Genomic DNA, 12,608 nt, shown 5'->3' on the forward strand with positions numbered 1-12,608 from the left:
AGTGCAAAATTCAAATGTACAATCCGCTTTACAATTAAAAGCACGGGTTTTATCATTTTTTTTTTATCGATTCCAGAAATGCCCTGTAAAGGCAAAACTGTAGAAAGGGTTACTTTTTAAGTGCGAGACGAAACAAGTCGCACGAATTTTTACTGGAAAAACTTTGCCAACTACAGATATTTTTAACGAAACCAACTCGGATTCATGAAGCTCAAATGTAGGCCAAAAAAATATACGTAAATTTGTTCATTTTCGCGTTAAAATCATCTGCCAGAAACTGTTTGCAGACTAGCATTTGGTGTAACATCTTGCTTTTCTGGACAACCGAGAATGTCAAACAAGGAATGATTTGCACGAAAAGTTGTCCTTATATATTCTACGCTTACACCGGTCAAAAAACACTGCATTTGAATGTAACAAAAATTATTCTGTGATTAAACATAAAACAACCATTTACAATAAAACATAAAAAAGCTTGATAAAGTTAAATAAATTTAATGTTTATTTATTACCGTTCATGCCTCAGCTAGCATTACCTTAAAGTGGGTAAGTAGGTGCAATGCGCCGAATTGACTACTGCCATTTAAACGGTTAACTTTATATTTATAAAACTGTATATTTTTTAGTAGCTTATGATTGCACATTAAAGTTATTATATCCAGTATTGCGTTTTAAAATATTACACAGCTTGTCATTTTAGTTGTTATGTGAAGAGTTTTTATGTAGTCTGTTTACGATATTTACAACTGTTATGGACCCAAGTGGACTGATGTGAAAATATAAACTCATTTTATGCCTGTATGGAAGTTTAACTTGGGCTAAGTAATTTTTCAGTACTACACTTGCATCCTTTTTGTTTTATGCAAACTTTAAGGACAACTGCATGTTTTATGTAATATTTTGTAATGGTAAAGAAGTCTAAAAATCATCATTCATTGAACTAACATGCAAATATCAAACCTACATAGTTTGTATTGCACCAATTAATTTTTGACCAAAGGTTATAAAACTCATGCCCCAATAGCAGCAATATAATCACATCAGTTTACTTGGGTTCAAAAATATTGCCTTTTGCGAAAAAATTGTAACAAACACAATTAATACACTGCATAAAATGAGTTGTTCATATATTTCAGCATCCTTTCAAAAAGGCTTCCAGATTTCCTTCATCAACAGCTTCTTGGAACTTCTCATAATCCTACACAATCATAACACATTATTATAGGCTTAAATGTAAACAAACCTCAAATATGTAGTTTTTAAGTTAAGGATGTAACTTGCAACCCCTGGGATAAATCTGAACCGGAGAGCAAAAATATGTGACTGCCACCCCTATAGAGAAAAATTGTTTTGTGTTGATTCTAAATACCTGTTAGTGTTAAAGGAGGCACTCAACCTGAAGGTTGACACACATGGACTGACTTTTTAAAATAACGTATCTAAGCAGAAAAGTATATAATTCTTCCAAAGGTGATAACTGTGGTAGAAATCAAAGTTTGCCGAATCCCTGTTTAAAAAAAACAAGGTTCTAAATGAAAATCTTAATTTACTTTGGATTAATTTGTTAGCTAATGGAGAACTGAACAGTGACACTACCTCATTTGCCTGGACAGCCCAGATACACTGTACTCACCTGATCCGTTGGAAATCAGTGCATTTCTAAGCAAAAAGGTCTACGACAATCAGGGCATCCAATGGCAGAAAAGTCTAGACTTTTAGACCTTGAGGTCCTGGCAATGCACTGATTTGGACCTTTAGGTAAACTCCCGGCGAAGATAAATTAAAAATATTCATTAAAAGTTCAGAAAAGATAACAAAAAATGTGAGATAGGATTAAGAACACTTGACCCACCTAAACCCTAACGCTAACCCGAATCCTAACCCAAATAATGTGCATTATTTTAATAATTCTTTAAATGCTGGGGAAAAAAGCCCAAACTCGGATGGTTTCTCGTCCATTGTATTTAAGATTATTACGTCACAAATTGAGGTATTGGGGCCTGAAGCGTTATAATTATTAAATTATCGCACATTATTTGGGTTAGGGCGCTGGTTAGCGTTTGGGTTTGATTGGGTCAAGTATTGTTAAACTTAATCTTCTTATGCACATTTGTTAATGCAAATTAGTGCATTGTCCAAGACCTCAAAGTCTAAAAGTCGGACTTTTTGATCCTTTGAATGCACTGATTTCTGACGGATCGGGTGCTGTACTATATGTCATGGTCCAAATGAAAGAACATTTTTCATAAAGAACTTTTGATTTAGGATTTAATTTGGCCTAGTTTTTTGTTTTTAATACTGTGTTACTATTGTATTCAAGTCTAACTTACACCCAAGCTGGATAAACCAGTATTGTGCTCATTTTTTGCGAACCATAGCAAACCTAAAATGTTTTTTGTAAGATTTTAAGGAGCCTAACCTGAACTGAATTAAATATTTTGAAGTAACCTGTATTTTTGACCTAACCTAAAGAAGCAGTTCACTACAGAAAGACATAATGACTAGGGCCCGCAAAAGTCAATAAAGTTAAAAATTTTTAAGGACCTCGTTGTTTTCAGCACCTAGGGGACTGTTTCTAAGAAGTTTATAGGTTTGTAGAAGCCATTTTGTCATATTGTGTTTACACAGAGAATTTTTGTTTTAATCGATGTGTCGTAACGGAAAATTTTCAGTAAAAATCTATGGCCTAAATTCTTTGTAACCATATTCTAATGTTTACGTTACTCCTTGCAGCCAATGTGCAAACGATAAGCGGAAAGTTTTCGGTAAAATTCCGTTACGTAGATTTCTTGCAACCACATAATATTTGCAGCGAATTTGCAAAATTCAAATCGTTGACACCAATTTTTATGCGTCAAGTTATTTACATCCGTTTTTTTGTATATGTTTCAAAACACCGCGGTCTGAACATTAGTCGGTTTCCCCGGTTGTGTGATTTTTAAACTGTTGACATTTTAACTGCAGACAGAGGCTGTTTCGCAATCGCATTTTGACGTAAAATTTGTATGTTTCGCGTCAGAAATAAGTGTGAAAAAGGTTTAAACCACGCCTTGTTATCACGTGATATTTTGTTAAGTATTATAAGAATTAATGACGTAAATCTTTTCTTTATCGCAGAAATTTTCTTAACTGATTCTCGTCTATAAATAGCGTGTTCAATCAATATAAAATGGCTTTTTATAGCTACTACTCAGACAGCAAACTTGAGTGCTTTTGTGACTGAACCAGTATCAACCAGTATCAACCAGTATCACCCAGTACTGCCTATAGTGCAGAGAGAGGCTTTTACAGCTTTGACTGAAGACAGCAAAAATTGACTGTTCATGTATCTGAACTAAAGGAAAGAATTGGACCTGAATGGCCTCACGAAGACAGGCCATCTCAAATCTTGTAGGAGTGTGGTCGATTCATCTTGGCAATTATATAAATGAAGACTCATTAAACCGGACCCCCACCCCTACAAATTGGCGCGACCCGAGTGAGGATCGAAGAACCCATTAATCCTGACCCATACTCCCTCAAATTGATGCCCGCGTGTGACGAACGAACCACCTGCAAACTACTTTCCCAAGAAGACTGAAGAAACGAAGCTCAAAAAAAAAATATGTGCCTTAATCTGTATGGACCACCTACAAACGGCCGCCTAAAAACTGTCATGTTTGGAACTTGCAAGAAGCCAGCTTTAGAAGAAATTAATCTCATCGAAAGATACGTGAAGAGACGCTCCATAGCGTCAGCAAAGCATTTGCTTGGAATTCGAAACACGAAATACAAACAAGCGTTGCCGATAAAGACATCACCACCGTTTGGAATCATGGAAAACGCAATTGCACATGGATTTCACTATAACTAATTCTGCCTAGTTTATCAGGTGAAAAATCTATTATCTTTTAAAATAAAAACAAAATTATATATATAATAAGTAAAAATATCGACTGAAAGGTCTGTAAATTGCTTTAATTTGACTTTTTATTAAACCATTATGTATCGCATTTCGCAAATTATGTATAGTCTATATCTATGAAGTCTAAGCTTAAACGTCGATCGCACGATATTTTGATAAATGTTAAAGGAGCTTAATTTTTGTGCTTGGAGCTCAATAGTTTGAAATCAACGCGTTAAACTTGTGAATCACGACTTAATTTTGTTGTGCACGAAATAATTTCGTGTTAAATTTCCGAATTCTTTTAAACATTTGGTACGTTTTGGGTTTTTGTCTGTTTTTCTCTCATCACGCAGCCGCGTTTACACACGAGTTTAAACATCTCGTATCAAGCATAATGATTTATCCACACGCAAAACATTAGCTTTCAAATCACAACTTTAGGAACACCCCATTTCCTGCCTTTTGTTGAAAGCAATAGTGAATAAGCAGCAACTTCAAAGCGTATTTTCTTGTGATGCGTCGTTATTTTAAAACTTACATTGAACGAATTGTGCAAACTAAAAAAAAATGCAAATTTTTAAGGAAATGTTGCTCAATGTTAAAAATCAATAGAATTTAAAATTGTATTGAATTGCAAAAGATGTGTAACGTGAGTAAATATATATTCCAGTAATTAATTGTCTCAAACTTTAAGTGTAACCTGTCGCGCCTATATATATATATAAGTATAGAAAATATGTGTGTCTATAACCAAAATATAAATAACTTGAATACTGAGTGTTGCTATAGATAATTTCGAACACACATCTGCCGAAAAATATTTCGACTTTTTCAGAACACAATTCACGTTGGACGGCGAAAGGTCACAGCACAGCGCAGCGCACAATGAATGGCTTTCCGGTGACGTCAAAATTACAACGCACCAAACAGGGAGTTTCCCCTGCTGCCGCACAGATCGCCTGAAAAGCTCAATCCACAGCAATGCAATGGTGTGTCAAGCACACAACAATTTCGAGCAACTCAGCGAACGCTGACATCAAAGTCCTCGGTTGCTAATTCAGGCACCAAAGAGAAAACTTTCTCGAGGAATCAGGAATCTGACTAAAACAATTGCGCAAATGCGTTATGTGATCGAACAATTTTCGCGTCCACGTGTCCACACACATTTCACAAACAAATAACCAGCTTTTAATATGCAAGCTGTTCCAAAATCTAGCGTGGGAATATTTGTAGAAGCCATTTTGTCATATTGTGTTTACACAGAGAATTTTTGTTTTAATCGATGTGTCGTAACGGAAAATTTTCAGTAAAAATCTATGGCCTAAATTCTTTGTAACCATATTCTAATGTTTACGTTACTCCTTGCAGCCAATGTGCAAACGATAAGCGGAAAGTTTTCGGTAAAATTCCGTTACGTAGATTTCTTGCAACCACATAATATTTGCAGCGAATTTGCAAAATTCAAATCGTTGACACCAATTTTTATGCGTCAAGTTATTTACATCCGTTTTTTTGTATATGTTTCAAAACACCGCGGTCTGAACATTAGTCGGTTTCCCCGGTTGTGTGATTTTTAAACTGTTGACATTTTAACTGCAGACAGAGGCTGTTTCGCAATCGCATTTTGACGTAAAATTTGTATGTTTCGCGTCAGAAATAAGTGTGAAAAAGGTTTAAACCACGCCTTGTTATCACGTGATATTTTGTTAAGTATTATAAGAATTAATGACGTAAATCTTTTCTTTATCGCAGAAATTTTCTTAACTGATTCTCGTCTATAAATAGCGTGTTCAATCAATATAAAATGGCTTTTTATAGCTACTACTCAGACAGCAAACTTAAGTGCTTTTGTGACTGAACCAGTATCAACCAGTATCAACCAGTATCACCCAGTACTGCCTATAGTGCAGAGAGAGGCTTTTACAGCTTTGACTGAAGACAGCAAAAATTGACTGTTCATGTATCTGAACTAAAGGAAAGAATTGGACCTGAATGGCCTCACGAAGACAGGCCATCTCAAATCTTGTAGGAGTGTGGTCGATTCATCTTGGCAATTATATAATTGAAGACTCATTAATCCTGACCCACATCCCCCCACAGGTTAAAATAAAGGTAAAATTTACAATAAAGTTAAATTTTTTTAATAAAGTCAAAATTTGTTAAATTATGGCTTTTGACAAATTTTTTGTGTTTCTTAAAAATAATTTTTGTAAAAATCGTTGTGGAAGCATTGTAAATCAGGAACTGCGACACAATTAAACCATATTAACCCACAAAAGCAGGAAAAGTGTCGCAATGCCCCCTTGGATCAGCAGTAACTTTTATCGCAAATTGTCCATTTTTTTATTTATTGTTACGTATTTGAATAATTCTTATAAAACTCTTAATCTTCATAAACATGGTGTTTTCAAAGATCAACAGTTTGGATTTTAGGAATAGCCTACTGACATTCTGTAATACAAAAATGCCTAAGCAAGCTAAATCTATCGCCAAAAAACCCGACACACTTTTTGTAATCCATAAAACACTTGACTTTGCGACAAAATATTACGTTTGAGTCTCAAATCGACAAAATATTATGTTTGGTTAACTGGCATCAATTCAAGGAAGAAGTGTGGCCTCCACAAACAAGCAATTTCGTTAGGTTAAAATAAACTTAAAAAAAATGTTTTTAGGTTAAAATAAAAATGGCCCTAACAGTGACTTGTAGATTCAAATGTATAAAAAGTGTACATGATAACTTTTATTCATTACCTAATTTATATCTTTGTGGATAAGAATGAAGCCATAAAATTACCTATAATAATTAGACAGTCTTTCATGTAGAGCACCAAAAAACACACGTATAAGGTCTAACAGATAAAACCTAATTCACATTACGACTTTGATATAATCTCATTTATCAACAACTAGACGAAATACCCGGCGTTGCCCAGTTTAAATAGAATATTTACCAGTTATTCTTACTGGTTAAAAATTAATTACACCTACAATAATCATCATAATGTATGAAACTGTGGCTTTTTATTACTATTGCACATTACGTTGTAACATGTTAAACTGATAGCCTCATGTTATAGCCCATAATTATGGAAGCTAAGTTAGGTGGTAATGTTAGTAATGTTACGGATAGCGTAAGATCTTCGTAAGTGGCATAAATAATGCAAACATATTTTTTTAAATGTCATAAAAAAATTGCTTATGCCTAAACGTTTCTACTGCGTGTCAATAAATAAAAAAATATCAAACCATGTCATATCATGTGTCTAAAATCGGTTAATTTATATTTCCCCACAATCAGAGTAACACTCACAGCCTGTGTGAAAGCGGCATTAATGTGAAAGCGGGATGGAGTGTTTAATTCTGTGACTTCTAATTCTTTGTCTCCGTAATTTCCCAGCACTTTTTTCATTTGGTTAAAACAAACTAAAGATAAAAAATTAACATATAACCTAAATAGCAGTTTTGTGTGTGAAATAGGTCACTAAAGGAAAGTCGCGAACGTGCTGTGACCATTTAATCAGTAATCACTAGGGTGAATATTTTTTGACCAAAAAAATAGGAAATTTTGACCAGAAAATAATTTATTTTGACAAAATTTTGACCTGTTAGAAATACATTGATTTAAATAACCTAGGCGTCGTTAATCACACGTTTTTTATACTGTATATTGCTCTAACAAAGATATAATACGGTTAAAATGACTTTGAACTTATATCAAAACTAATTTTTTTTTTGATAAAATAAAAGATAAATTTCAAAATAACCGAACGACCAATTTTAAAAAGCTGACTTTATTTTTTTTTTAATTTTGTAAGCGATTTATGTGCAATTTTATTCGATTTCGACTTGAAAAATTTTGACCTAACGTGCAAATTTGTATAAGCTTGCTGAAGCCGCATGATATAGCCGATGATTTTAAAAAACTTGGTGTATTTAACATCAAACCAAACTGCAACGTTGTGTGTTTGTTTTAACTGAGCTACTAAACACACAACCTTGGCTAAACACGTCTCGCATCTTTTACATAACGAAAACTCGTGGATTATATATATAGATTGAAAATCACTAACAAACGTAAAGTCGTAGCAGCAATTGTTTAAATTGCGCGAAATTTAAGCAAATACGTCATCACGGTAAATACCATACTGCATCCCACGAAAAAAATCCCGTTTGAAAAGTAAATTTGCTTAGTGTTTAAACCGCTGCAATGAACGCGATATTTTGCTAACTCAGTTCAAATGTTGCGTAGTTTATACTTTATATGTTTATATGGTTGGGGTTCTGTGTAAGTGTCTAAATGCCTCATAAAAAAATGTTAAGGAAAACGCTGCAATTAACGCAATATTTTGCAAACTTAGACTATCTTTTACGTGGTTAAACAAACTGCAAAAAGCTATCAAACATAAAAGTATAAACTTTGCCACATAAAACTTTATTTTTACCAAGGCAATGCACTTTACGCAGGTTATTGGTTATAAATGTGTTAAAACGCTTTACCCTTTTCGTCAAAGAGATTTTGCGAGAAGTCGCATGCCCGCCATTTCGAGATAACATACAACCACTGTTGTGTGATGTTTTCAAATGGCACAACTAAATAATTGACTATAGCAGTGGTTCTCAACCGCCGGTCCGCGTCAACTTTCCTGCCGGTCTGCCAAATATCTTACAATCTTCTATCTTAATTGCAATATAAATGCAAGATATTGAAGGCTGCTTGTTGATTAAATTTAAAACTTCGCCAGTTTCATAATTTGTAGCATTGTGACGTAATATAGAGTTAATGGTCTACTTTAGACTTTATCGTACGTCACAATGCTAAACGTGTTGTGCCCAACTGTTAAAATGTAGGCTACAACCCGCTTAAGTCTTAAACTTTAAGACCAGTTGAAAAAAAACTTCCAATAGAACCACTTATAACACGTATGATATCAAAGAGACAGCAGCAAATTTCTCATTAAATCAAAGTTTCGTTCTTTGCTTTAAAGTTGCATACTTTTGTCGTAATTACATTTTGGGTTGATTTTAATTTTTGAAGGTCCACCGGTCCGCAAAATTTGTTTTAAAATTTTACCGTTCCGTGAGCTAAAAAGGTTGAGAACCACTGGACTATAGCACACAACACTTGGCTAAGCATGTCATACATCTTTTAAGCAACAAAAACTCTTGACATTTGTCAATAACTCTCAAACACAAAACTTCAGGTTGTAGCAGCAATTTGTTTAGATTTAGACTTGCTTGATACTAGCGTGATATTTAAGCATATTCGTAATCCCGGTGCTAAACTGCGTTAAACGTAAGAAATCCTTATTGAAGTCGTTAGACTTTGGCCTCAATCACCATCACAATATTGCTGGGAAGGCTTGTTGTACGATATACGTGTAGGTTTCCTGATGTTTATTGAAAGTATGTTTAGCATACGACCCGTGTGGTAGCAGTATTTGACGTTCAACGAAAAAAAAACTCGTTTGAAAAGTAAATCTGCTTAGTGTTCAAACGGCGACAACAAATGCGATGTTTTGCGAACTCTGTCTAAATTTTGCGTGGTTAAATATACTGCTGTCTTTACTTGGAACGTTGCACATGTTCGGTTACAATAAATTTCATAACATGTTGTGTTTTTTTGCCTTTACGTGAGCCTATTGTTTACACCAAAGCGCTGGTCGTCCCTTGACTTTTTAGAATTGAAATTAATTTACTCTTTTCACACGTTTTTTTATACACAGCAACAAAACATGTAGCGACATTTATCGATCCAGAATTGCTAACAAACGCCCTAAAAATAAAAGTTGCTCACTCGTGACCGTTTTGCGACGGCGCTCGCTTGAGATGCAAGACTTTCTCTCATGGAAAGAAACAAATTTTTTTCTGTCTGGGAGCACACGAGTTTCTTTCTATTTTTCCCACTTGCTCGGCGACTCGCTTAAGAGGGAGCAAAATGAGCCACGGTTGCTCTGTATCTCACCCTAAAACGCGAATATGCAGCTCACAAACATTCCATTTTATTATGTTTAGAAAATATGAAAAAAGGTTATGGGGGCTACCAACTGAACAACGATATGCTGCACACAAAAATCACATTAATCGTTTGCACAAAGCACAAAAAAAGGTGCATTTTTTCTGCTGGAAAAGAGTTTGTGATACAATGGCCAAATTTGAATGCGCACAACCGCACAACCTGGAAAAAACATAAATTGCTTGATGGAAGAAGACCTGGATCTGATGCTGCCTACAAAACCCAGAACATTTATCGGATATATACATATATATATTCTAATAATTTTATAAAACTTTGAATTTTTTTTGTTGAGAGGCTTTAACAATTAGACCCGCTTGATTTGTTCTATGTGTATATATTTATAATATTTTTTTTGTTTTTAATGCATTATAATGCAAGTATCTTATGTTAAAAATATGCCCCTATTTATAAAACAATTTAGAAATCTATTTTAAGTTGCTCTGAACCGAGACAACCCAAAATCTAAAAAATCTTTAATCCTGAACCGAGCCATAACCAGAAATGCAAATCAAAAGACACCATTCATGTTAAAATGCTGTACTTCAGAGAATTTTATACGCTTCAGATACCCAAATAAAATGGCAGTTTTGGATTCAAATCAGATCTGATATTTTACATTGAACATCTTAATCATCAGGAGTACCATCTCAGCAAGGAAGACCTTTTTCACCATTGTTGCAAATCAAATTGCAAACATTAAAATACAGAGTGATCCACCAAGCTTGAGACATACTTAAGCTCAATTTAGAAGAATAATAAATTTAGAACAGGAGTAATGCCATTCACTAGCCAAAAGTTTTATTTCTTTCTAATTGCTGGTTAATTTATTTGATTAGAAAAAAGGAATTAGTTGTGCTAAGAATTATCTATCTTCCTTAACAGGGCCAATATCCAGAAATCCAAAAAGGGGAAGAGGGTCTCAAATTTTTAACTTAGGGAATTCCTCTATTTCCATCTGACGTTAATGAATAATGACATCATAAATAGAAAAGCCAAATTAACGTCCGGCGAAAGCAAGCCTTTGAAACGCTAAGTGTAACCAATTACATTATGTCCTGTAAATAAAACTTTGGAAAACTGTGCTGCTGATTCCTATTCATGATGTCATTAAAATCACTATTTTTTTATGTCACACCCATCACTGTTTTATGATGTCATTATTCATTAATGTCAGATGGCAAATAAGGAAATTCTCCTAGTTAACATTTTTCCCCCCTCTTTTTTGTATTTCTGGATATGCCCCTGGAGGCCACCCATGTTTTTAAAGTCAGACGAATTTGTTGGAATTATCTAGCCATGCGTTAAGGAACCACTGAATGTGGTTCCTCGTCTTTTTTAGTCATAGACGTTTTTGTTATTAGTATCAACATGTACACTCCTAAATATTACCCTCCAGTCAGTATAGTTTTATTCACAAACTTAAAAAAGCTTACCCCAATATATTTATCATCGTTACATAATTGTGGAACTATGCAGTTTTCTTTACAAATTGTTTTCATCTTTTGCTTAGCAGCATCGTCAGCACAAATGTCATATTCCTTATAGGCGATCTTTTTTATGTCCAAGATATCTCTTATTCTTTTCTGTCGATTTTTGATCTTTCAAACAAACAAAATGTGTTGCAGTAAAATGAAAAAAATAATTATGTCAAGTAACAAGTAATTAAATATTTTTTTTAACTACACCAGTTTACAAATGGGCAGACAAATTTCACAATTTTTTGTTACAACTGTTTAGAGACATATGCATGGTTCTAACAAAAAAATATATCATGGTTGTAGCAAATATATATATGGTTGTAACAAATATACATATCGCTAGCCAATCATGGAAATAAATCAAAACTTGTCCATGGAACTATGTTTACACAGCAAGCCCAAAGCAAGTTCAATAATTGAAAATTACCCGAAATTATTAAGGATGGAAATTTGCAGAGACAAGTCACACTTTGTGGAGAGAATAACTGCGTCTGGTCAACTGCTAATATGTAGCACTCTTAATACTATTACAGTTCAATATTCACCCTGCAGAGTAGTGGTTCTCAATTTATTAAAGACTTCAAAAAAAAATTACAGCAAACTTTTATCCTTGCATAACAATTTAACACTGGTAAAACTTGACAAATGATTTTACTATGGCAAGATTATAGTAGATTCCATGTTATTACATATTATTCAAAGGTCAGTATACATTTCGCATCTTTGTCAGAATGCCTAGAATCGTTATTCAAATAGGGTGTTTAAATTCTGTAGGACATAAGAAAATATTGAGGCATGCTAATGCCTGCACACATAGCTTGAGAATCACTGCTATAGAATACAAAACAACTGCTTACAACACAACACAAATTTTCTTGTAAAATTATAAATTGTTACCTGTGAGTTGGAAGAAATACTAGACGTGTAAAGATATAACACCATTGTGCAACTACACAGCTTTACAGTTTTTTTATTATTGGACTACCAGCTTTTATACCTAAAAAAAGAACTTTTAGTTATGAGAAAACCATAATTTATATTTAAATGAAGAATATAATTAGTATTAGGTACTTTTATTAGGAATGTTATCCTTTTATAGGTTATACAACCTATAAAGTTTGTTTTACTTGCAAAATACCTAGCATTTTAAAACTGGGTGCTTTAAACAATTCAAAATAATGACCATGCAATACAACAAATGTAACCTTTTATCTTGGTGATATAC

At 33.8% G+C, this 12,608-nt stretch overlaps 1 protein-coding gene across 1 annotated transcript; it reads right to left on the bottom strand.

The window, feature by feature from the left end:
• Window positions 1–345: 345 nt before the first annotated feature.
• On the bottom strand, window positions 346–12,385 carry LOC146164184 (SH3 domain-binding glutamic acid-rich-like protein 3). The gene is made up of 3 exons (XM_083381545.1): window positions 12,281–12,385; window positions 11,339–11,503; window positions 346–1,198 (listed from the first exon to the last, which is right to left on the bottom strand). Exons 1-3 carry the CDS (start codon window positions 12,323–12,325, stop codon window positions 1,133–1,135), a joined length of 276 nt encoding a protein of 91 aa, XP_083237671.1. The 5' UTR covers window positions 12,326–12,385; the 3' UTR covers window positions 346–1,132.
• Between the last annotated feature and the right edge of the window lie 223 nt (window positions 12,386–12,608).

Source organism: Ascidiella aspersa, chromosome 2 (genome assembly GCF_963924565.1).
Source record: "Ascidiella aspersa chromosome 2, kaAscAspe10.2, whole genome shotgun sequence".
NCBI classification, from domain to species: Eukaryota; Metazoa; Chordata; class Ascidiacea; order Phlebobranchia; family Ascidiidae; genus Ascidiella; species Ascidiella aspersa.

Excerpts from the sequence above, each read along its gene's own strand:
- LOC146164184 (XM_083381545.1), bottom strand. The coding sequence starts at position 12,325 with ATGGTGTTATATCTTTACACGTCTAGTATTTCTTCCAACTCACAG. Across the intron at positions 11,504-12,280 it reads GTATTTCTTCCAACTCACAG|ATCAAAAATCGACAGAAAAG; the intron begins GTAACAATTTAT and ends TTTGTTTGAAAG. Across the intron at positions 1,199-11,338 it reads ACGATGATAAATATATTGGG|GATTATGAGAAGTTCCAAGA; the intron begins GTAAGCTTTTTT and ends ATGATTGTGTAG.